Source organism: Anopheles maculipalpis, chromosome 2RL, assembly GCF_943734695.1.
Source record: "Anopheles maculipalpis chromosome 2RL, idAnoMacuDA_375_x, whole genome shotgun sequence".
Classification (NCBI taxonomy): Eukaryota; Metazoa; Arthropoda; class Insecta; order Diptera; family Culicidae; genus Anopheles; species Anopheles maculipalpis.
In genome coordinates, this window is record NC_064871.1 from 39831846 (window position 1) to 39849582 (window position 17737).

Sequence of the window (17737 nt, forward strand, 5' to 3'; positions counted from 1 at the left end):
CTATTGGTAAAGAAAGAAAAAAAAACCTTGCGAATTGGATTAACTATCAAAAAAGAAAGAACGAAATTTTTCATTCCAGTTCGCATTTCATTTGGTCTCTAAATAATTTTATCCATCCTAATGAGCAAAAATATCATTTATTTCGGAAAGTGCAAGCAAATTTTGAACCAAAATTTGATTTCGAGTAACAGGAGAACATACTAGTCAGGAGGCAACTTTTTTGCCGAAAAACATCGCAAAGCTGGTAAGAAAAACATCGTCTGGTTGATTTGCGCATTGCCTATTCTGCGGCGCAAAAGAAAAGCTTACAAATTATAGCTCTCTAAAGCTATCTGTAGTGCAAATTGCATATTGATAGGCGCAGAAAGGGCATCATAATTAAAGCCTCTTCAAAAAGCTTTTGAAAAATCTCAAGGACAATTTAAATTTGAATTTGAAAATTTGAAGCACGATACCAGTTACCTCTTGGGATGGATGCTCGCCTGTTACTGCCTGTCGCTCTCAGTAGAAAATTTCGATGCACCCAAAAGAGGAAATTTCGATGCGGCAATATTTGATATCGACTATTAGGAGAGCATACCATGCTAGACGGTAGCAAAACTAAGATTAAAATGGGAACGATTAAATAAATTTCTTTGCTTCATGAAAATACATTTTTATTCTTATATACATACGTGTGTTTTTTTATTTTATTTTGTACTCATTTTTTTATCTTTCTTTAAACATCGATCCCCACAACGTTTTTTTATTATTATCTTTTGTTATCCACAACGTGTTTAATTATTATAGACAACTTTTATAATTATTCAATGCGTTTTCTCTATCGTACTACACAAGCTGATTATAAACATAACTTAACATAACTAAACGAATACTTGTTGTTGGACAATAAATAAAAAAAAAACTAGAAGAGATCGCTAACAGAAGAGATGTTATTGTAAGAGGTAGCGAATAGCAAAGCTCATATTTGAACATTTTTGTATAAGTTTTACAGTTTTTAAGTTTGTATAAGTTTTTTTAAGTGTACACACACTTTAACAATGTTTTTAGGTCATTTAAACTTCCTACACGTAAAATAACGATACAAAAGCCAGTGGAAAATATTTTCCTCGGCAAATGTAATGAAAAAAAATCGTTCAAAAGCACAGGTAACTAAAGTAAACATATTTTTGAATCATTTGATTTATCGCTTTTGGCTGCTCACCAATATTTTTTTACAGTCATGATGCAATTTTTATCATGTATAGATCAATAATCGACGATCAATAAATTAAAAAGAGTGGAGAAAATTATCTAAAAATTTGACTACATGGCTGCAAATGGGTAGCAATAAACGGACACTTACCGAGAGGGGCCTCAATTTCCACTCCGCTCAGCACCTCCGGCAGTCTTAATCCACCACTGCGTGCGTGATATATTTTTTAACGAGGCATGAGAAAATCCAAGTTTTTTTTAAATATAAAATAAAGCATAAAAACAAACAACATTTCAATTTGTAACGGGCTACACGTGCTTTCCTTGTGGGAATTTTTTTACTGCAGTTTTAAATTTCTTGCACAGTGGTAGACCGTTTCGGTCACCCTGGATACAGAGGGCCCTCTTGACAAGATAAATATTTACCATATTTTGGGGGGGGTGACTTTTTCTTGAAAAAAAATAATTTACCTCATTTAGATAAACACAAAACGGTAATATACTACAAACAAAAATAAATAAATATTTTTTACATAATTCCTTTCTGCCCAAATTACCCATCCAACTGACAGCAGCGGAATCCGCAGCTGTCAGTGAGAAAAATTCATTCCTTTATTTATTTATCAAAAACAAAAAATTGCTTGTAAACAAACACCATCACCAGCGCTCGCGGTGCAGCTGGAAATGTTAATTTTGCTGCTGTTTTCAGCCGTTTTCATCGTGGAAACTGCACAAATTACCAAGGACAAAGATGCGGCCGCATCGAACCAATCGTCCACCTTTAACCCGCTCAGCCCGCTGGTAAAGTGTTCCTTCCTGCCGCCCGAATTTATGGACTGCGATGAGCCGATCAATTTGAAGGGAAACCGTACCGCCCGGGATGCGGGCGCTAATGGGTGCGTAAAGTTTGGCGGTGTGTACTACGACGAGGTGGAGGTAACGAAGGTCAACTGTATTGTGTTTGAAAATATTGAATGTTACGGAGCGCGCGAATTTCTACGCGATGGAATACCGTGCCTGAAGTACACGGACCATTACTTCGTTACGACGCTGCTGTACAGTATACTGCTCGGATTTCTCGGCATGGATCGGTTCTGCCTTGGGCAGACGGGAACGGCGGTCGGAAAGCTGCTGACGTTGGGCGGTGTCGGCATCTGGTGGATCGTGGACATTGTGCTGCTGATCACGAACAACTTACTGCCCGAGGATGGTAGCAATTGGAATACGAAGGTGTGAAGGGAAGTCCTGTCCTGTCCTTCCGGGTGGGTGAAATGAAATAATGATACAAAAAGGTTCAGAGACATGTAATTGTTTGTTTTTTTTTATTATCATTACTAAAGCAAAAGTTTACAAAATACAGGACAAGAGGGGAAAGTTTGTTACCGGAATAGAAAATAATCGGTTTTTTAAGCGAAATAAATAGAGAGAGAATTCTATTAATCGTATAACTAAACCTGTTTACAGCAAAGTGTAAGGAAGATCGTCGTAACACAACCGCGGCCACTAGCCGTTGGTCGAATTGCTGTTTCTCCCTACTTTTCTATCGTGTCTGATTGTTTTAAAAACTAAAACCCTAAAGGATTGCTATCCTAATTTACTCCCCTGCCCTGCACGAAGCAGACAAATAAATTCAGCAACGGCTATGCCGTGCTGGTGAATATATGCGGCTAGCAATGTAAGTAAGAAAATCGAACCTTAAACTCTTATTGCACTTAAACGTGCTCCTAGCGGGCGGGGAAACATGACTGAGAAAATACTGCTTACAGAGGGTGTATGTGTGAGTAAAATTAAATATCAAAATAAGTCAGTTAAAACATAAGATCTTCTTTAAAGGAAAATGCAAAAGTCCGTACGTCCACTGGGGTAAAGTGGGTGTTAGAAATAAAACTATACATAACTGTAAATTGGCAGGCTCGTCATCCTACACTAAGGGCGCTAATTGATTTTTGAGAGTGTTGTTTTGTACTTTCGTCAGGATGGTGGGGGATGCAGGATGATTTAAAGGATGAAACTGTAACTATATTGTTCTGCACCAGGAAACGAGATGTGGCAGAGTTTTAAGGGCGCACTGCTAGTGGGGGTTCCTAACATTCTTAACTAGCTTTGTAACTCACGTAATTGTCGAGAAAAAGGTGCACAAAATAAAATCTCTCCTTATTATTATTAAATAACACTAAGATTAAGCTAAATCGTGACGCAAGCTATTCGCTAGACGTCGTCTCCACCGCTAAGCATCGATTCGTAACCGGATTCCGCCACCGAGAACACACTTTTCGCACAGGTTGTGTCAGTATAATGGACGGGCACGAGAGTCGCACTGTTGGTTAGCAGATCAACGGATAGAATGTCCTCGCCGGAATCATCCATCGGCACTACCTGTACCGGAGAGATAGTCAGGTTGGTTCGTTGCGGTTTCATATTAGGCGGTGGCGGTTTCCCCAACGGTTGGCCGCCTTTACTCGTTTGTGCCGCTTGTTCGTTTCCTTGTTCCTTTAAAGCTGTGCTGGAGGCATCATCCGGCAGCCCGTAGGCACAATTTCGCATCCCTCTACGAAATGCCAAGCGTTTGTGTTGAGAAGCTTTGCTATTTAGATCTTCATACATTTGCTGTACGTTGTCGAAAAAGTTGCCACCTTCGTCTTCGACCGCATCCAAACCGCCAACAACACGGCTTGAAGGATCTTCACGTACGATCGTATCATCCCGAGCGGTGTTGTCTTGCACATGCTGCTGATGCTGCTTCTGTTGCACGATATGTTTTCGCTTGCGGGCGTGTCGCTTTTGTCGATTACGTTCCGGATCACCTGTGCCTTCGATCGACGGTGGTAATAGCTCACCGAGCGCTTCCAGTTCCTTGTGATGTCGTTTACGGCTAAGTAGGCGCAGCTCAATCTCGGCCGTCGAAGAGAGACGCAACGCGTCCTGGTTTTTGTTCGAGATGTGTACGTTGTTCGTGTTGGCAAGCATCAGTACGGAGAGAAAGAATCGTGCCGTGCTGTGGGGTGGTTTGTTCTGTAGCACCCTTTCAAGGGTGATCGATTCCGCCCCGAGCGGTACGGATGGATCGAACGTTTCGATAATTTCCGTACCGTACGCGTGAATATCAAAGTGGTTCCGCTTTTCCGATTCGATCAGGATGGGCTTTAGCTTGCGGTGCCACTGGCTAACCTTGTCGAAACGTTCCTTCGCTTCGTTCATACTCGCCTGAATGCGTGCGTTCGATGCGTCCGTATGCTCTTGCAGGGGTTGAAGCGGTACCGATTTCGATTGTCCTCCATTTCGCCCTTCCTCCTCACCATCACCACCAACATCGTCTTCCACTGTGGGTAAATCACACTCGATATGATCCGTATCTTCAGCGATTGAATCGAGCGGGCTACAGCTGGCCGGTTCCTTACCGCTCCTATCAACCGTGTCCGATATGCCGGAATCACACGACAGTGTTCTGGTTGGTGTGGCAGGCAGCGAACCGTTCGAGCGTCGTGGACTGATCGAACTTTTTGGCTTTTCCGACAATCGGCTCAGCCGCTCGACCACTTTCTGGGCAGTTATTATGTCCTGTTCGTCGAACCCTTCGAAGCGTTGCTCAGTAGTGGACGGACACCTTTGCTTCACTGGAGACGGCGAATCATCTTTACTCGGTGTAGAGGTAGCTTTCATCTTTTTCGGACTCAACTTAGTCGGTGTTTGCGGTTCGTCCTCAAAACCAAGGAAATCTGTCGGATGAAAAAAAAAAAGATGTATTACAATAACAGATGGGTAGAATTTGTGTGTCGATATGTGGCTATGAACCAAAAAACAACAGGAAACAAATTATTTCCTACGCGCAGCAGAGAAAATAATGTTGGCTGGAAAGAAATTGTGGTCCAAAAATGAAGTAATCGCTGAAACTGAGGCCTATTTTAAGGATAATGACAAACTATACTTTAAAAAAGGCTTCGAAAAGAAGATGGAAGATTGCTATAAGCGCACCTCTTGGAGGATTGCGGCGGGTTTACTTCCCGTAGCGACGTCACGAATCTCATAAAACCTGTGGCAACTCGATGTGCTTCGAACCACAAAATAGGTTTCAAAACTCTCTGTTGATTCGAAACCTAAAAGAGTTTGAACATAGCTTGCGATTCGTATTCCTCTGGCGAATATGAACTCTTTAGGAGTGAGTTTGATAATAACGATTTCTCGAAAGAGTTTACACACTCTCTGTAATTGTATTTGATACCATTGTCTACCTCAACCATAACTCCTTTACTAAATGGGCCAATCCTAATGTTTAACGCTTAACTTATTTAAGGTCCGTTTGGATTAAGCTGACCAAGCCACAATCAAACCACACTAAAGCAACAAACACAATAGAGGAAAGACTGGATCGACACAGTAAAAAAAATGAACCAGAAACAGAAGTTAAACACGACGAGTTATGGCAAAACGGGAACGAAAGGATGATAACAACATCAGAGTTGAGAAAACTTGAAATGGTCGGTCGAATCATTAAATTCTTTAATTGCTGCCAAGAGTGGGCAGTTGGCAACGAATTGAGTAGGGTGATAAGGGACCATCAACTCGGCCGTATCGTCTAATCGCTTCTAATAGGGATACACAGGATACTTTAGGCGATATCGCCTAATAGGGATACATAGGAGAAGAAAATTCGTGGAGCATAAGAAAGATAAAGAGTTAATAAAGGATTGTACGATTGTAAGACACTGATTCGCCCGGTAGTCCTATATGGCCACGAATCTTGAACAATCCGAGCGAAGGATGCAAACGCTCTTGGCGTGTTTGAGCGACGCATCCTCCGGACCGGATTTTTGGCGGTGTGTTCAAGCATGGAGTGTGAGGATGCCGGACTCATGCCCCGCCAAGAAGGTTTTCGTCAGCGACCCCCAGTTCGGCACGAGGCGTCGGGGAGTACAGCGAGTTTGTTGGCTGGATCAGGTGAAGGGAGACCTTTAGGAGATCGGGTGCCTACATGGATGGGAAGCTGCAACCAGGGATCGAGTTTCCTGCAGACCTATTGTTGACCGGGCCATGTCACGACGACGTGCTCTTTAAAAGGGCAGGCCAACATGATGATGATGAAAGGATTGTAAGGTACAAGTACAGTCAGAAGAACAAATTATAAGGAAGATAATTATGAGATCATCTGCCAGAAAAGCAGATGACCAGACATCAGCGGCAAGAAACAAACAGGAGGAAGAGTAAGCTCAAACGCTCAAAACGCTGTCCTGAGGAACACCAAATAGGCATAGAAAACTGTAGGATTTTGTACCAACTATCATCACACTGGAAAAGCTTTTAGACAGATAGTTTGACAACCAGTCAACAACACCAACAGAAAACCCCTAGCCCTAGCTAAGCTTGGCCAGGAGAAAACCATGGCAAACCCGATCAAAGGCGGGCTTGAATGCCATCGACCTGACTCCCGGAATCAAGTTCACAAACGAAACAAAAGATAACAAGTTTGTAGTGGTGGATCGGACAAATATAAACCCATGCTGAGCTGGACTAGCCCACTAGATTGGTACTGTTTGTTGCGCTGAAAAGTTAATGACTAAAGCGAAATATTTAAAAGCTTAGCTAGAATTGAAACAAAGATGGACTGACATTGTTTTAAGATAAAGGCAGAAAAAACCGTCAGATCCAGAGGAATAGGAGGACTTGAGTTAGGAGGACTTGAGGCGGAGGAAACCAGACTTTCACAAACGATAGGTAAGGATAGGTCAAACATAGATTGATCAGAAATAGACACAGAAAACACAGATGCGAAGTGATCAGGAAACAGTTTTGCAAGGTCATTAGGAGATGAAGTACACCGATCACCGAGTGAAAGCAGCATTAGATAATGCATTAGATTTACTCCAAGCGTTTACGAAACGCCAAAAGGTAGCGATTGCGATTCGAATCCCAAAACAGTTGTAAGTTCTACGTGTAAAAGAAATGCATGATTTTGTCCATGTGCTATTCCTTACCTTCCGGCTCTGGCGTTGATGGACGAAGAAGAGTCGATTCGGTCGTCGGTTTTAACCGGTGCAGTTGGTATTGGTTTTTTTCATTTGCTTCTTTTTCACGCCGTTTCGCAAGCTGTAAGTGAAATGAAAAAAAAAAATAATAAAACAAACCGTAACACATGAAAAAAAAAACAATACACACCTCCGCCTTCATTTTTCTATATTCGTTAGGCAGCGCAAACTGAACGTGCTTGCGTGCCAAATCCTCCGGAATGCCGAGCAGGTTCTGCACCAACCTTACGGGACGCAACACCGGCGACGATCGTGGGAAAATGGTACCACCGGCAAACAAAACCGTTCCGGATTTTGAGGTACTGTCCTGTTCCGCCGTTCGTGGCGGTGATTCACGATCCACACCGATACCTTCATCCACGCTCAGTCGGGATGCTGATGGGGTGGACTTTTCTGGGGTGGTTAAATCTGCACCTTTTCCCGGGGCAGTCTCGTTTGAACTACTTTCGTGCGATGTGTCCGTTGTGTTAGCACCACTATCGTCCAGCTGTTCAATTGTCGAATCATCCGTACGGCTACTAGATAACAGTACACCACTAAAAGAAGGATCCGACTCGTCGGGTATGATGGTCGATGTACTGCTATCAAAGCCGGAATCGTTCTGCGTGAAGGAGGCTTTACTTTGCGTCACATTCGTATCGTTCTGTTCGGCAGGCACAATTTGGGCCACAATGTTCTCCGCCCGTAAACCATGATCCATGAGGGAAAGAATCGGATCCGAGCTGTAGTTTGTGACGCGTGCCTGTATCAGCGCATTGTCGAAATCGGTCGTATCGTTCAGCTTGATGCGATAACGGTTGCTAAGATACTCCGGCGGCATAAAAAGCTTTAGCTCGCGCTCACCCTGCCACTGCCGGTCGTTTGGTGCTGGCTTGCCAAGCTGCGTGCAACGTGCCCGTTCCGTTTCGTGCTGTTCCGACAGAAAATCCATTACGTCGCAGCGCTGGAAGAACCGTTTCAGATCGTGTTCGGCAATCAGCGAGCCAGTACGTCCATCTATGTAGTTCAAATGAATCTGATAGTCATACCGGGTGCCTATCGTTTCGCCTGATTCGAGATCCAAGATTTGGTTCTTTCTGGCAGCCCCATTACTGGACATGATCGGTGCTATGCTGGCGTCATCACGCAAACGGTTCAGAATTTCCTGTCTTCGCTGTCGGGTAGGATTCGTGCGGAGTTCCATACAAAGTTCCTGCATCTGTTGCACCTTGGTTCGCCGGTCGACATCGACCAGCGGCACCGGCTGGACGAGCGATTCCAGCTTGGCCAACTTTTTATCATTACACGTAAATTCCAAATCACCGAAACAATCCGACAGCGATTGCGGATTGAAACGGCCGGCACGCTTCCGTCCGGTGCTCTTGTTTGCCGCCGTTTCTCCCACCTCCTCCTGCTCACCTCCCTCCTGGACACACTTGCTTTTTTCTTCTTCTCGTGCCTTCTTTTCCCGTGCTTTTTGATCATCGTTCATGTGTATGATGATATCGCTAAGGTAGTCTACCTTACGGCCGTAGATTTGCGCCGAACAGGAAATCAGCATGGCCGCTTCCGGGAAGTTTACATCCTGAAATCGGACCGCCTGGTACAGGGTAAGCCAATGTTGCAGATCAAAATTCCAACAGCGGTCTGGCTTTTCGGCTATTTGCATCAACGTTGCCGCAATCTCTTCGCCCTTTGCATGATGCTCGCCGTAATTAACTGGCTGTTTCGATGGGGCCCCCATGCTGCTGGTAGATGAACTATGGCCCCACGGGCCCTGCACTTTCGCCTTTTTGCTTGGTGAAAAATCATCATCTGTGTCCAGCTCTTCCGTAGAATCGAACGATTGATTGCGGGGCCGGTGTCCGTTCATCGTAATCATACTTTAAAAAGGTTAAACGAGCCACACATAAAAGTAAACAATTTGTTCCACATTGGCACGCGTGCAAAGGTTATGTGTGAGGAGGGGCGGATGGCGCTATTGGTGCACTGTGTATGCCGTTTTGTAGCGTTCGGTGACACTGTACCGCTGTATATTTTAACACTTTATAAAGTTCAATACACAAAATTAAACATGTTCTACACATTCGCTGGTATGTTGCCCGGGAAAACACAAGACAAAACAATAACAAATCTCTCACCAAGGCACGCACGCCATTTTTCTTTCTTGCTTTCTTTTCTATTTTGAACGAAGCACTCAGACCTTCTCCGTTTTTTAACGAAAGAATGAAAGAAAGAGAGAGAACGTTGCGTTGTGTTTTTTAACGAAACTCGCATGCAGAAACTAAAGTACGCAGCAGCCCTGACACCAGACGGTGAGTGCTTGCTTCCAAGGGGTGTATCAATAGTTTGTTTTGTGGAAAAGAAAAACATTTTCCGATTGTATTGGTGAAAAATTATGCTCATCCTGAATATTTTAAACGTTCTACGAACCGGTTTTACTTTTCACATTGTCATTCTACCAAAAAACACATACCACAAACTATTCGCAAAATTCTTTGGAATCGGAATACTGAATCCTGGCAGATGTTCAAAGCATGGAAGAATATATCCTGTGAATTTTGTGTAATCATAAGGTACATTTGTGTTTAAGTATCAAATTCCTATAGAATAGACGACGGTGCCAATTTTACTCATGATTCTGGCCAATCGTTTAAAAAATAAAGAATATATCCACAAGCAGACGGAAACTACGGTTTTAGCATCAATTAAAAAGAACAAGAATCAAATCACCCTCAAAGTTTTATCGTTTTTAGAAATAATTTACTATATTCTCTCTTATCCGCGTTTTATTCCCTTCTTAACTTCATTAAATTTTCAAGAGAATTACGAATGCAAAACAAAATTGGCGAACTCTTAATGTAAAACAACGGCCTATACGTGTTTTACCGTTCCACATATGCTGTATCGTCCCGCACGCGCCAACACTTCACATTCGGTCCACAATTTCACACATTAACCGGTCCAGCGGATGGCAACCTTCGCCCCGGCCTCCAGCAAGATCGCCCGCCTCTCCCACATCCATCGGTTCCATCCCACCAGCGTGCCGGTCCGCGTCCGTCAGATCGGGCAGGGAAGCAAACGCATTCTTCACCATCTCGCGCACCTTTTCCAGGTGGTTCTGGAACCGTTGAGCTGTCTCTATCCGCTGACGCTTCTGCAGCTCCATCATGACACGCAACGTTTCGCGGGCCTGGTGCGGCCGGAACTCGTTCAGCAGGTGGTGAATGTGCACGAACAGCAGGCTAAGATCTTCGATCTTTTCCGCCCGCCTAGGACTGTCTGGATAGTGTACCAGCAGATCGATCAGGTCGAGAAAGTTGACCAGCAGCGAGTGGTTCAGCTTTTTCAGTTCCTTTCGTCGGTCAAAATGCTGAGGATAGAGCCGTTTAAAGCCTTGGCTTTCGAGCGGCCGTATTATGTTATCGTCGTTGCTGAACGGGCTGCCAAACATTGTGTACGCATCCTGAATCGGTACCGGGGGTTTAGGTGCACGGTTTTTGCGTATGTTTTCATCCGTGTACAGATTGATGTACTGCGCTGGGGGCAGTGGCAACGAGCTGACCTGGATGGCTTCCGCGTTTGCCATTGCGTTGGAAAACGGTTGGATGGCTTCGTCGTCAATCGGCAGCAGCAGCAGTTAGGAAGTACTCTACAAAACACTACGTTTTTCGAGCTGTTTTTGCTTTGGAGCAATAGCGAAGGTAGGAGATGCGCTTGTTTTCCGCTTCGTGTTTAGCCCCTTCAAAATAACACATACTATGATGTACAGACAGTGCACGAAATACGCGGTGTGTATGTCAAATAGCCAAAAAATCAATTGACACGTTGAGTGAGGTTATATGTACAAGCTCAGTTCTTGTATGTTGATTCATTTACGGCATTACCAACAGAGAGCGCCGCCATCTATCTTGTGGAACGCTAATTTTTTGTGTGTCTAATTTAATATCGTGATTATCAATCATTTTAAATTTCAAAGGTTATTACCTAAGACGAAATTATTCTTTGTTCTCGATAAACGATCAATGGAAGTATAATTCTGCATTTTGTCCTATTTTGTTAATTTCTGAGAAACACTTGAACCTTTCAACACGAACCACTAAACTGACATTGTACGACAATCAAACGTAAATACAAACAACAAGTAGAAGAAACACATTTCACAACATATTGAGCCTACAGCCGTCAAAGCAAGTGGCACGTTTTTCTGCCGTAGAAAAAGTAGTGAGATCGGATTGTAGAATAATTAATAATTCCCTAACAGTATAGCAAAATGTCCAGTTTTACGTGCCTCAATTGTGGAGTCCGTTTTGCGACCGCTGAAATGCAGCGCGAACACTACAAAACACACTGGCACCGGTACAACCTGAAACGGAAGCTGGCCGAACTCCCACCCGTGACGATAGAGGAGTTCGAGAAGCGTATCATCCAACAGAAAACAGAAGACGCTGCCGCACAGGAAGATCAATCGCTGTACTGCAAAGCCTGTCGGAAGGTTTTCAAGTCAAAGAATGCGCACGATAACCATCTGGACAGCCGCAAGCACAAGGACAATTTGCAGCATTATCTCGCCCAAAGTAATGGCACGATTGGTGCTGCTGTTGGTGGTGGAGGATCGAGCACAAGCTCGAATATGATGGACGCAGAATTAGAAGTGTCGGTCAAATCGACACGCGCGGCAACACGAGCCGCAGCGGCTGCTACCGAAGAGGAGGTCGAAGAAGCAATGCTCGAGGATGGCGATTCGGACGAATGGGAAGACGTGGAGTTTGAGAATCCGATCGACCGAAACGATTGCATCTTCTGTCCGCACCACAGTGAGGATTTGCTGGAAAACATTAAGCATATGTCAATCGCCCACTCGTTCTTCATCCCGGACGCTGAGTTTTGTATCGATGTCGAGGGATTGCTTACCTATCTGGCGGAAAAGGTGTGCCGGGACTTTATCTGTCTGTGGTGTAACGAGAAAGGCCGAACATTCTACTCGCTGGATGCGGTCCGAAACCACATGACGGAAAAGGTGCACTGCAAAATGCTACACGAAGGCGCAGCACTGGCCGAGTACGTTGATTTCTATGACTACAGTAGTAGCTACCCGGATCACGAGGACGGTATGGACGTGGATGCGGAACTCGACACACCGTCCGCCCTGGATGGGGACGAGTATCAGCTGGTGCTTCCATCGGGCAATGTGATAGGACATCGATCACTGTTACGCTACTACAAACAGCGCATCAATCCAAACCGAGCGGTTGTGGTGAAGAAATCGACCCAGCGACTACACAAGGTTCTGGCACAGTATCGTTCACTTGGCTGGACCTCCACCCAGCAGGAAGCTGCAGCACGGAATGCTCGCGATATGCACGTAATGAAGCGACAGCACGCCAAGCTGATGCAGCAGGTGGGCGTGAAGGCAAACAAGCTCCAACACCACTTCCGCCAGCAGGTTAACTTCTAAATCTGAATGTATGTTTATACCACAATAAAAAAAAAGTTTGATGCATTCGATACTACACTGCGTTGACGTTGATATATTAGAAAACAAAAAAAGCAGATCGACGATTGCTGGTTGTCTAGCAACAGCGAGATTGAACAACATGTACACTTGGATAAGATTATTTTTCAAAATTTCTTTGCCATTGTTTTATTTCTTTTCTCGTTCTCATCTCATCGTACAACGGTACATCTCATTCTTTGCTCGATGTGCCGCTCTGCCGTTTCGGTATTAATGTTTTCTTTTTTTTTTATCGTGTCTTTACACCATTTGTTTTTCCGTTTGTTTCTTACTGTTACGGTTTTCTTCTCAGTATCATTCAGCGCGCACATAATTTGCCTACCATCGGGACAACAGTTTTCATTCAGCTTCCCTTTTTTCGTACATCTGTCGTTCGTGTCGTAAGGGCCCAATCGGTTGACTAAATTTCGTCTTCCCGGCACACCTTTATCCGGTTTTTCACCTTTTATTCCCTGGTAGTGTGTGTTTGTATGTGACTTTCTGCTGTATTTTTATCTTCCCTTCGCTTTTTTTTTTTTTTGCAAACTGTTTTGACTTGTTTTTTGGTTTCTCCGTCGCTGTTGCGTTATATATATTTTGTTTTACACCTTTTCTTATTTTGTTCCTAATTCACGTAAACTTCCTTCCATTATTGCTACACGTTGATTGCACGTGCTCGTATCATCAGCGTTGTTCGTTTGCATTTTATTCTTTCTTTTCCTTACTTCGAAGCGTTTGAACCCTTCAAACCAAGGGGTCTAGCACGATTCTTGTCCGGTCGGTTTTGTAATTTACAGGTTACAGGTTATCGGAATTTTAAATCATCGTTACGATCTCTAATAGTCTTGTACCCCCAAATTTGTACCCACAATCTGCTTAGCCCTCCACCACTTCCGGTTTCGTTTTGCGTGCAATTTAGTATGATGTTTTCCCGCTTTTCCTTAGCAATTTTCCAGCAACCAACTACAATCTGTTGCTGTTAATGCTGTTAATCGGTTCAAGCTCCATCACGATTTATGGGATCTCTCTTTCCCTCTGGCAAGGCGGTTTTTGCTTCGCTTCTTCGAAAGGTGAATTACATTCATCTCGCTTAAAAGTGTAATCGGAAATCCTGTTGTGTGTGTATCCTGTGTAGTGTATGTATTGGGTGTGTCTGTGTGTAGGTTGGTTGGTTTGATTGGTTGTGTGGCAATGAGATTGTATAGAATATAAATATAATAATTTACGCTTCTTTCACGCGTCGTCTCAAGATCACTATTTTATGCTGACGCTGCTATAAGTTTCTGATTTTACTGTATTCTTTTTGTATGCTGATCTTACACATTGCTCCTTACCTAACGTCTCATCTTGATCGTGACATAATTATCTAGTGTTGTTTGCTTCATACATCATCGTCCTATCGTCGTACCGGCAGTTATCATTTTCATTTGGGATTTTCGTTTGCTTCGATTGTGTTAATGTGTCAGTGTTTCTCTTGTCTATTTTCTTCCTAACTCGCCAAGCAGTCATTCGGATTGCATATATATATTTCCTACGTTGTTTTTAATTTATTTTTCTCCCGGTGGCAATTTTACTCCTGTTGTGTCTGTGATCACGTGTTTCACCATCATCACCGCGTTGTTTCGTGTGTAAGAAAATGTCTTAATATTATTGCATTCATCGTAACCGCGCTAACTGCTTGTGTGTTATGCCATAGGACGTAGGAAAGAGGATTATTTTTTTCCTTTCACACCACCGTGTTGTATACCAAAATATCCAAACTGGATTTCGATCTGCTTGCACCTCACATTTTCAACTACGATATTCCACATTGTCATCGGTTGTTAGATCTTTTTCCCTCATTCTCTTTCGGTCCAATATACTCCAATACAAAAAAATCTACTATCTCACTACTCTTGTTGGCGCATATGAATGTGGATGATCGTGTACCGCACAAAACCAAAAATTAACGTTTTTCTTTCCATTATAACATCGTGTTACAAAATTTTCCAAAACAGAAAACGCCATTACCGAAGCCGAACAATAAAAACTGAAATGGAGTAAACGAAATAAGCAAAGGCGAAAAGGCCATCCACCAGAAGAGCATAGATCGGAACATAATCGAACAGCGAACCATCACACAAGATCAAAACAGCCCATGGAAACCATTTCCCACGCGTCAACGTGTTCTGCTGTCTGGTTGCCATGGTTACAGTACGACGACGGGCGCCAAAGGTAAAAAGAAGAATAATTATCATTCGGATCATACGCGGGTACGCGATCGGTTGAATTCCTTTTGTTTGTGTTTTTTTTTCTTCAGTTTTCTTTTGTTTTCTCTCTAGCTATTTTCCATATTAGTTGCACACGCTTCACATGATGTTGCATTCCAAATCGATCGTTCAATCTTACTCGTTCCTCTAATTGCGTGTGGTATTTCCTTCTTTCTTTCTATCTCTTATATAACGTGTATGTTTTGCATGTGTGTGTGTGTGTGAGTGTGTGTTTTCATTATCGGATTCGCTGTTAATCATTCTAGTTTACGTACTATCAATCCTTTTCACTATATCATGTGTGTGTATTTGTGTATTTCTAACTTGCTTTTTTCATTTGTAAATTCTTTTCTTTTGTCCTATTATCTTCTTTTTTACCTGACTTTTAACATACCGATTGTGTGTATGTGTGTGTTTGCCTTTGTCGACAGAGTGGTACACCTACACAGAGCATTTACGCGCGATTACTAGTTGTTTGTTCCAAAATATTTGCTTTGTTTGAATTCAATTGAATGCTTTGTTAAGTGTGTGTGTGTGTGTTTTTGTTTTGTTTTCTTTCTTTCATTCTTTGTTTCCCTCTTTCTTTTGTTTTAGTGTCATTAATTTAATTAATTTACTTTCTTTAGTTATTTGATCTAGTACTTTTTCACTTATACAGTACAGTATTTCAATCGGGCTTTTTTTTGTTATTTTCTTCATTTTCTTACTTAAACTTATTGTATGTGTGTGTGTGTGTGTATTTTTTTGCGTTTGTCCATACATGTATATTCAATAGATCCTATACCTTCATACACACACACACACACACCTTTGCGATACGCGTTGTTACAGTTGCTGCAACTTCCCTTACATCATTTGACTCTTTCTTTCTTTTCATGTTTTTTTTTGTTTGTTTGTTTTGTTTTGCTTCATTTACATTCCGTTTTTTTTAATAATATTATTATTACTAATTTAATTATTGATATTATCATTAGTGCTAATCAGTTAATATGTACATTTCTTCAGCTTTATTCACCTTTACATGTCAGCCGTTGCGCTGTGGTGCTTTCCTTTATTTAAAGTACTCCCAACAACAGCAATAGCCTTGTATGAATCTTGTTTCCTTGCACGCATATATTGCCTTTCATCGATGTCTGTTGGAAACAGAAAAACAGGACAAAAATCTGCACATAAACGCACGCACACAGTCAGTTCCCAATTTTCCTAGTCTTACTCTGGTTTGTCACTATACCCAGCCCTACTTTTACTAGCTCGACCCGTCAGCCAACGCCCTCATCCCCCCCCCCCCTCATCCTCCCGAACAAATTACTTCTCTCCGTCGCTCCCCAGTCGCTGGCCAAATCTGCCAATTCGTCCTCATCGTCGAACTCTACTCTTCCACCATACTGCTCTTCACAGTCCTCGATAAGTGCTCGATTACCATTAAGAAAAATGGAGCGCTTTGCAAAAGAAAAAAAAAACAATTCCTGCTTAATTGATTTGTTCTACATAATGCCGATTTATGACTAAAATTAAAAGGCTGTTCTTTTGTGCCAAATTATCTTTAACTTTAGCAAAATTACCGGTTCGGAAGAAAGACTTTCAAATGATTATTTTGCAGCGTATGCATTAAGCATGATAATAAACAACAATAAAATGAGGAAAACAAGGGTATCCATCTTCCATTTGATCCATTACTAGCACGGCAATACAGCGGAATAGTAAGTTCAGTACAGGAAAGTGTACACTTTCGTTACAAATTATGGACAAAAGCGGCAATGAAGCAAGCTGGCCTAAAACACGCTGAGGTGCTAGACAAAAAAAGCTATTCACAATTCCGTGAAATATTTCAATTGCACTTACGCTTTTCGCTAAAAGCTACAGTATTCCCGATCCTTCGGAATTTGCCATTCGCGCCTGGCGAATATAAAAAGAAAAGAATTGCTTAAGCCATTTCTAGTTTAAAATTTCATGAAATCGGATTGGAACTTAACAAAAACATCCTTTTTCTTTGCACCTGAGACCCGTTCTAGCTGCTCGTGAGCGCGGAGAGCATGTTTACATTGTCACATCATCATAAAAAGCCAGTCAGTTTCTATCCCCTACTTGCTCTATAGTTTCAGCTTCCACTTCTTTCTCTTCGGAGAACACAGTACATTGGTAGTAATAGGAATTCATTAAACCTTTCGGAACACATCATTACCATTTGGACTGTTTTCTTTTTTTTTGGTGGGCCGAACAGCAGCGCTTGGCAAACACTGTACCCTTCTGCTCCTATTAAAACCCATCCGATATTTTTTTTGTTTATACCTTCTTTGCTAAAAAAAATCGATCAGCTATCTTAATGATCTGTCTCCTACCGGGTGTGTGTGTATGTATGTATGTGTACATTGTCGCATATTCTTCCAAAACCGATTGTTTCCTGGCAGTACCATTAGCAAAAACACTGTCTCTTATTTTTTAAACCATTCGCTTGAAAAACTCTCCCTACTTCCAGCTGCTTTTTTGTCGCTACTCTATTACGCTAGGGTCTTGAATAAATTCAGCTCCTTTGTCTCCGATTCGCGCCATTTGAGCAGCAGCTGTAGAATAATATCCACTTAGGGAATTACTATCCCTTACCCAAAAAAAAAAAAATGGCTGAAAATCTTCCCAATGCACTATCCACTTTATGCTACGTAAGGTGGTGGATCGGTGCGTTCATGTATTGTGGTGCACCATCGGCGATGAGAGAAAAAAAGGCCCCCTTTTTTTGTTTAATTCCAGTCGAGTGATGGAGCATGGAGGTATGAGAAAGAGAGAGTAAAATGATCATGATGCTG

The 17737-nt window shown here is 42.5% G+C and overlaps 6 protein-coding genes across 6 annotated transcripts in view; 4 read left to right on the forward strand and 2 right to left on the reverse strand.

The window, feature by feature from the left end:
• The window catches only part of LOC126559226 (DNA-directed RNA polymerase II subunit RPB7), a 240333-nt gene that overhangs the window by 169340 nt on the left and 53256 nt on the right, over positions 1-17737 (forward strand). The gene's annotated exons all lie outside the window — the stretch shown is intronic.
• The window catches only part of LOC126557269 (ATP-dependent Clp protease ATP-binding subunit clpX-like, mitochondrial), a 399590-nt gene that overhangs the window by 54378 nt on the left and 327475 nt on the right, over positions 1-17737 (forward strand). The window lies entirely within an intron of this gene.
• On the forward strand, positions 1842-2435 carry LOC126559189 (TM2 domain-containing protein CG11103). The gene has a single exon (XM_050215309.1). The coding sequence runs from the start codon at positions 1879-1881 to the stop codon at positions 2428-2430; it is 552 nt and encodes a 183-aa protein (XP_050071266.1). The 5' UTR covers positions 1842-1878; the 3' UTR covers positions 2431-2435.
• Positions 3399-9066, reverse strand: LOC126556866 (uncharacterized). Its single transcript, XM_050212405.1, has 3 exons — positions 7345-9066; positions 7164-7275; positions 3399-4910 (listed from the first exon to the last, which is right to left on the reverse strand). Exons 1-3 carry the CDS (start codon positions 9064-9066, stop codon positions 3403-3405), a joined length of 3342 nt encoding a protein of 1113 aa, XP_050068362.1. The 3' UTR covers positions 3399-3402.
• On the reverse strand, positions 10119-10798 carry LOC126559020 (mediator of RNA polymerase II transcription subunit 7). The gene has a single exon (XM_050215116.1). It carries the CDS (start codon positions 10780-10782, stop codon positions 10123-10125), a length of 660 nt encoding a protein of 219 aa, XP_050071073.1. The 5' UTR covers positions 10783-10798; the 3' UTR covers positions 10119-10122.
• On the forward strand, positions 11454-12682 carry LOC126558242 (cytoplasmic 60S subunit biogenesis factor ZNF622). Its single transcript, XM_050214213.1, has one exon. The coding sequence runs from the start codon at positions 11467-11469 to the stop codon at positions 12649-12651; it is 1185 nt and encodes a 394-aa protein (XP_050070170.1). The 5' UTR covers positions 11454-11466; the 3' UTR covers positions 12652-12682.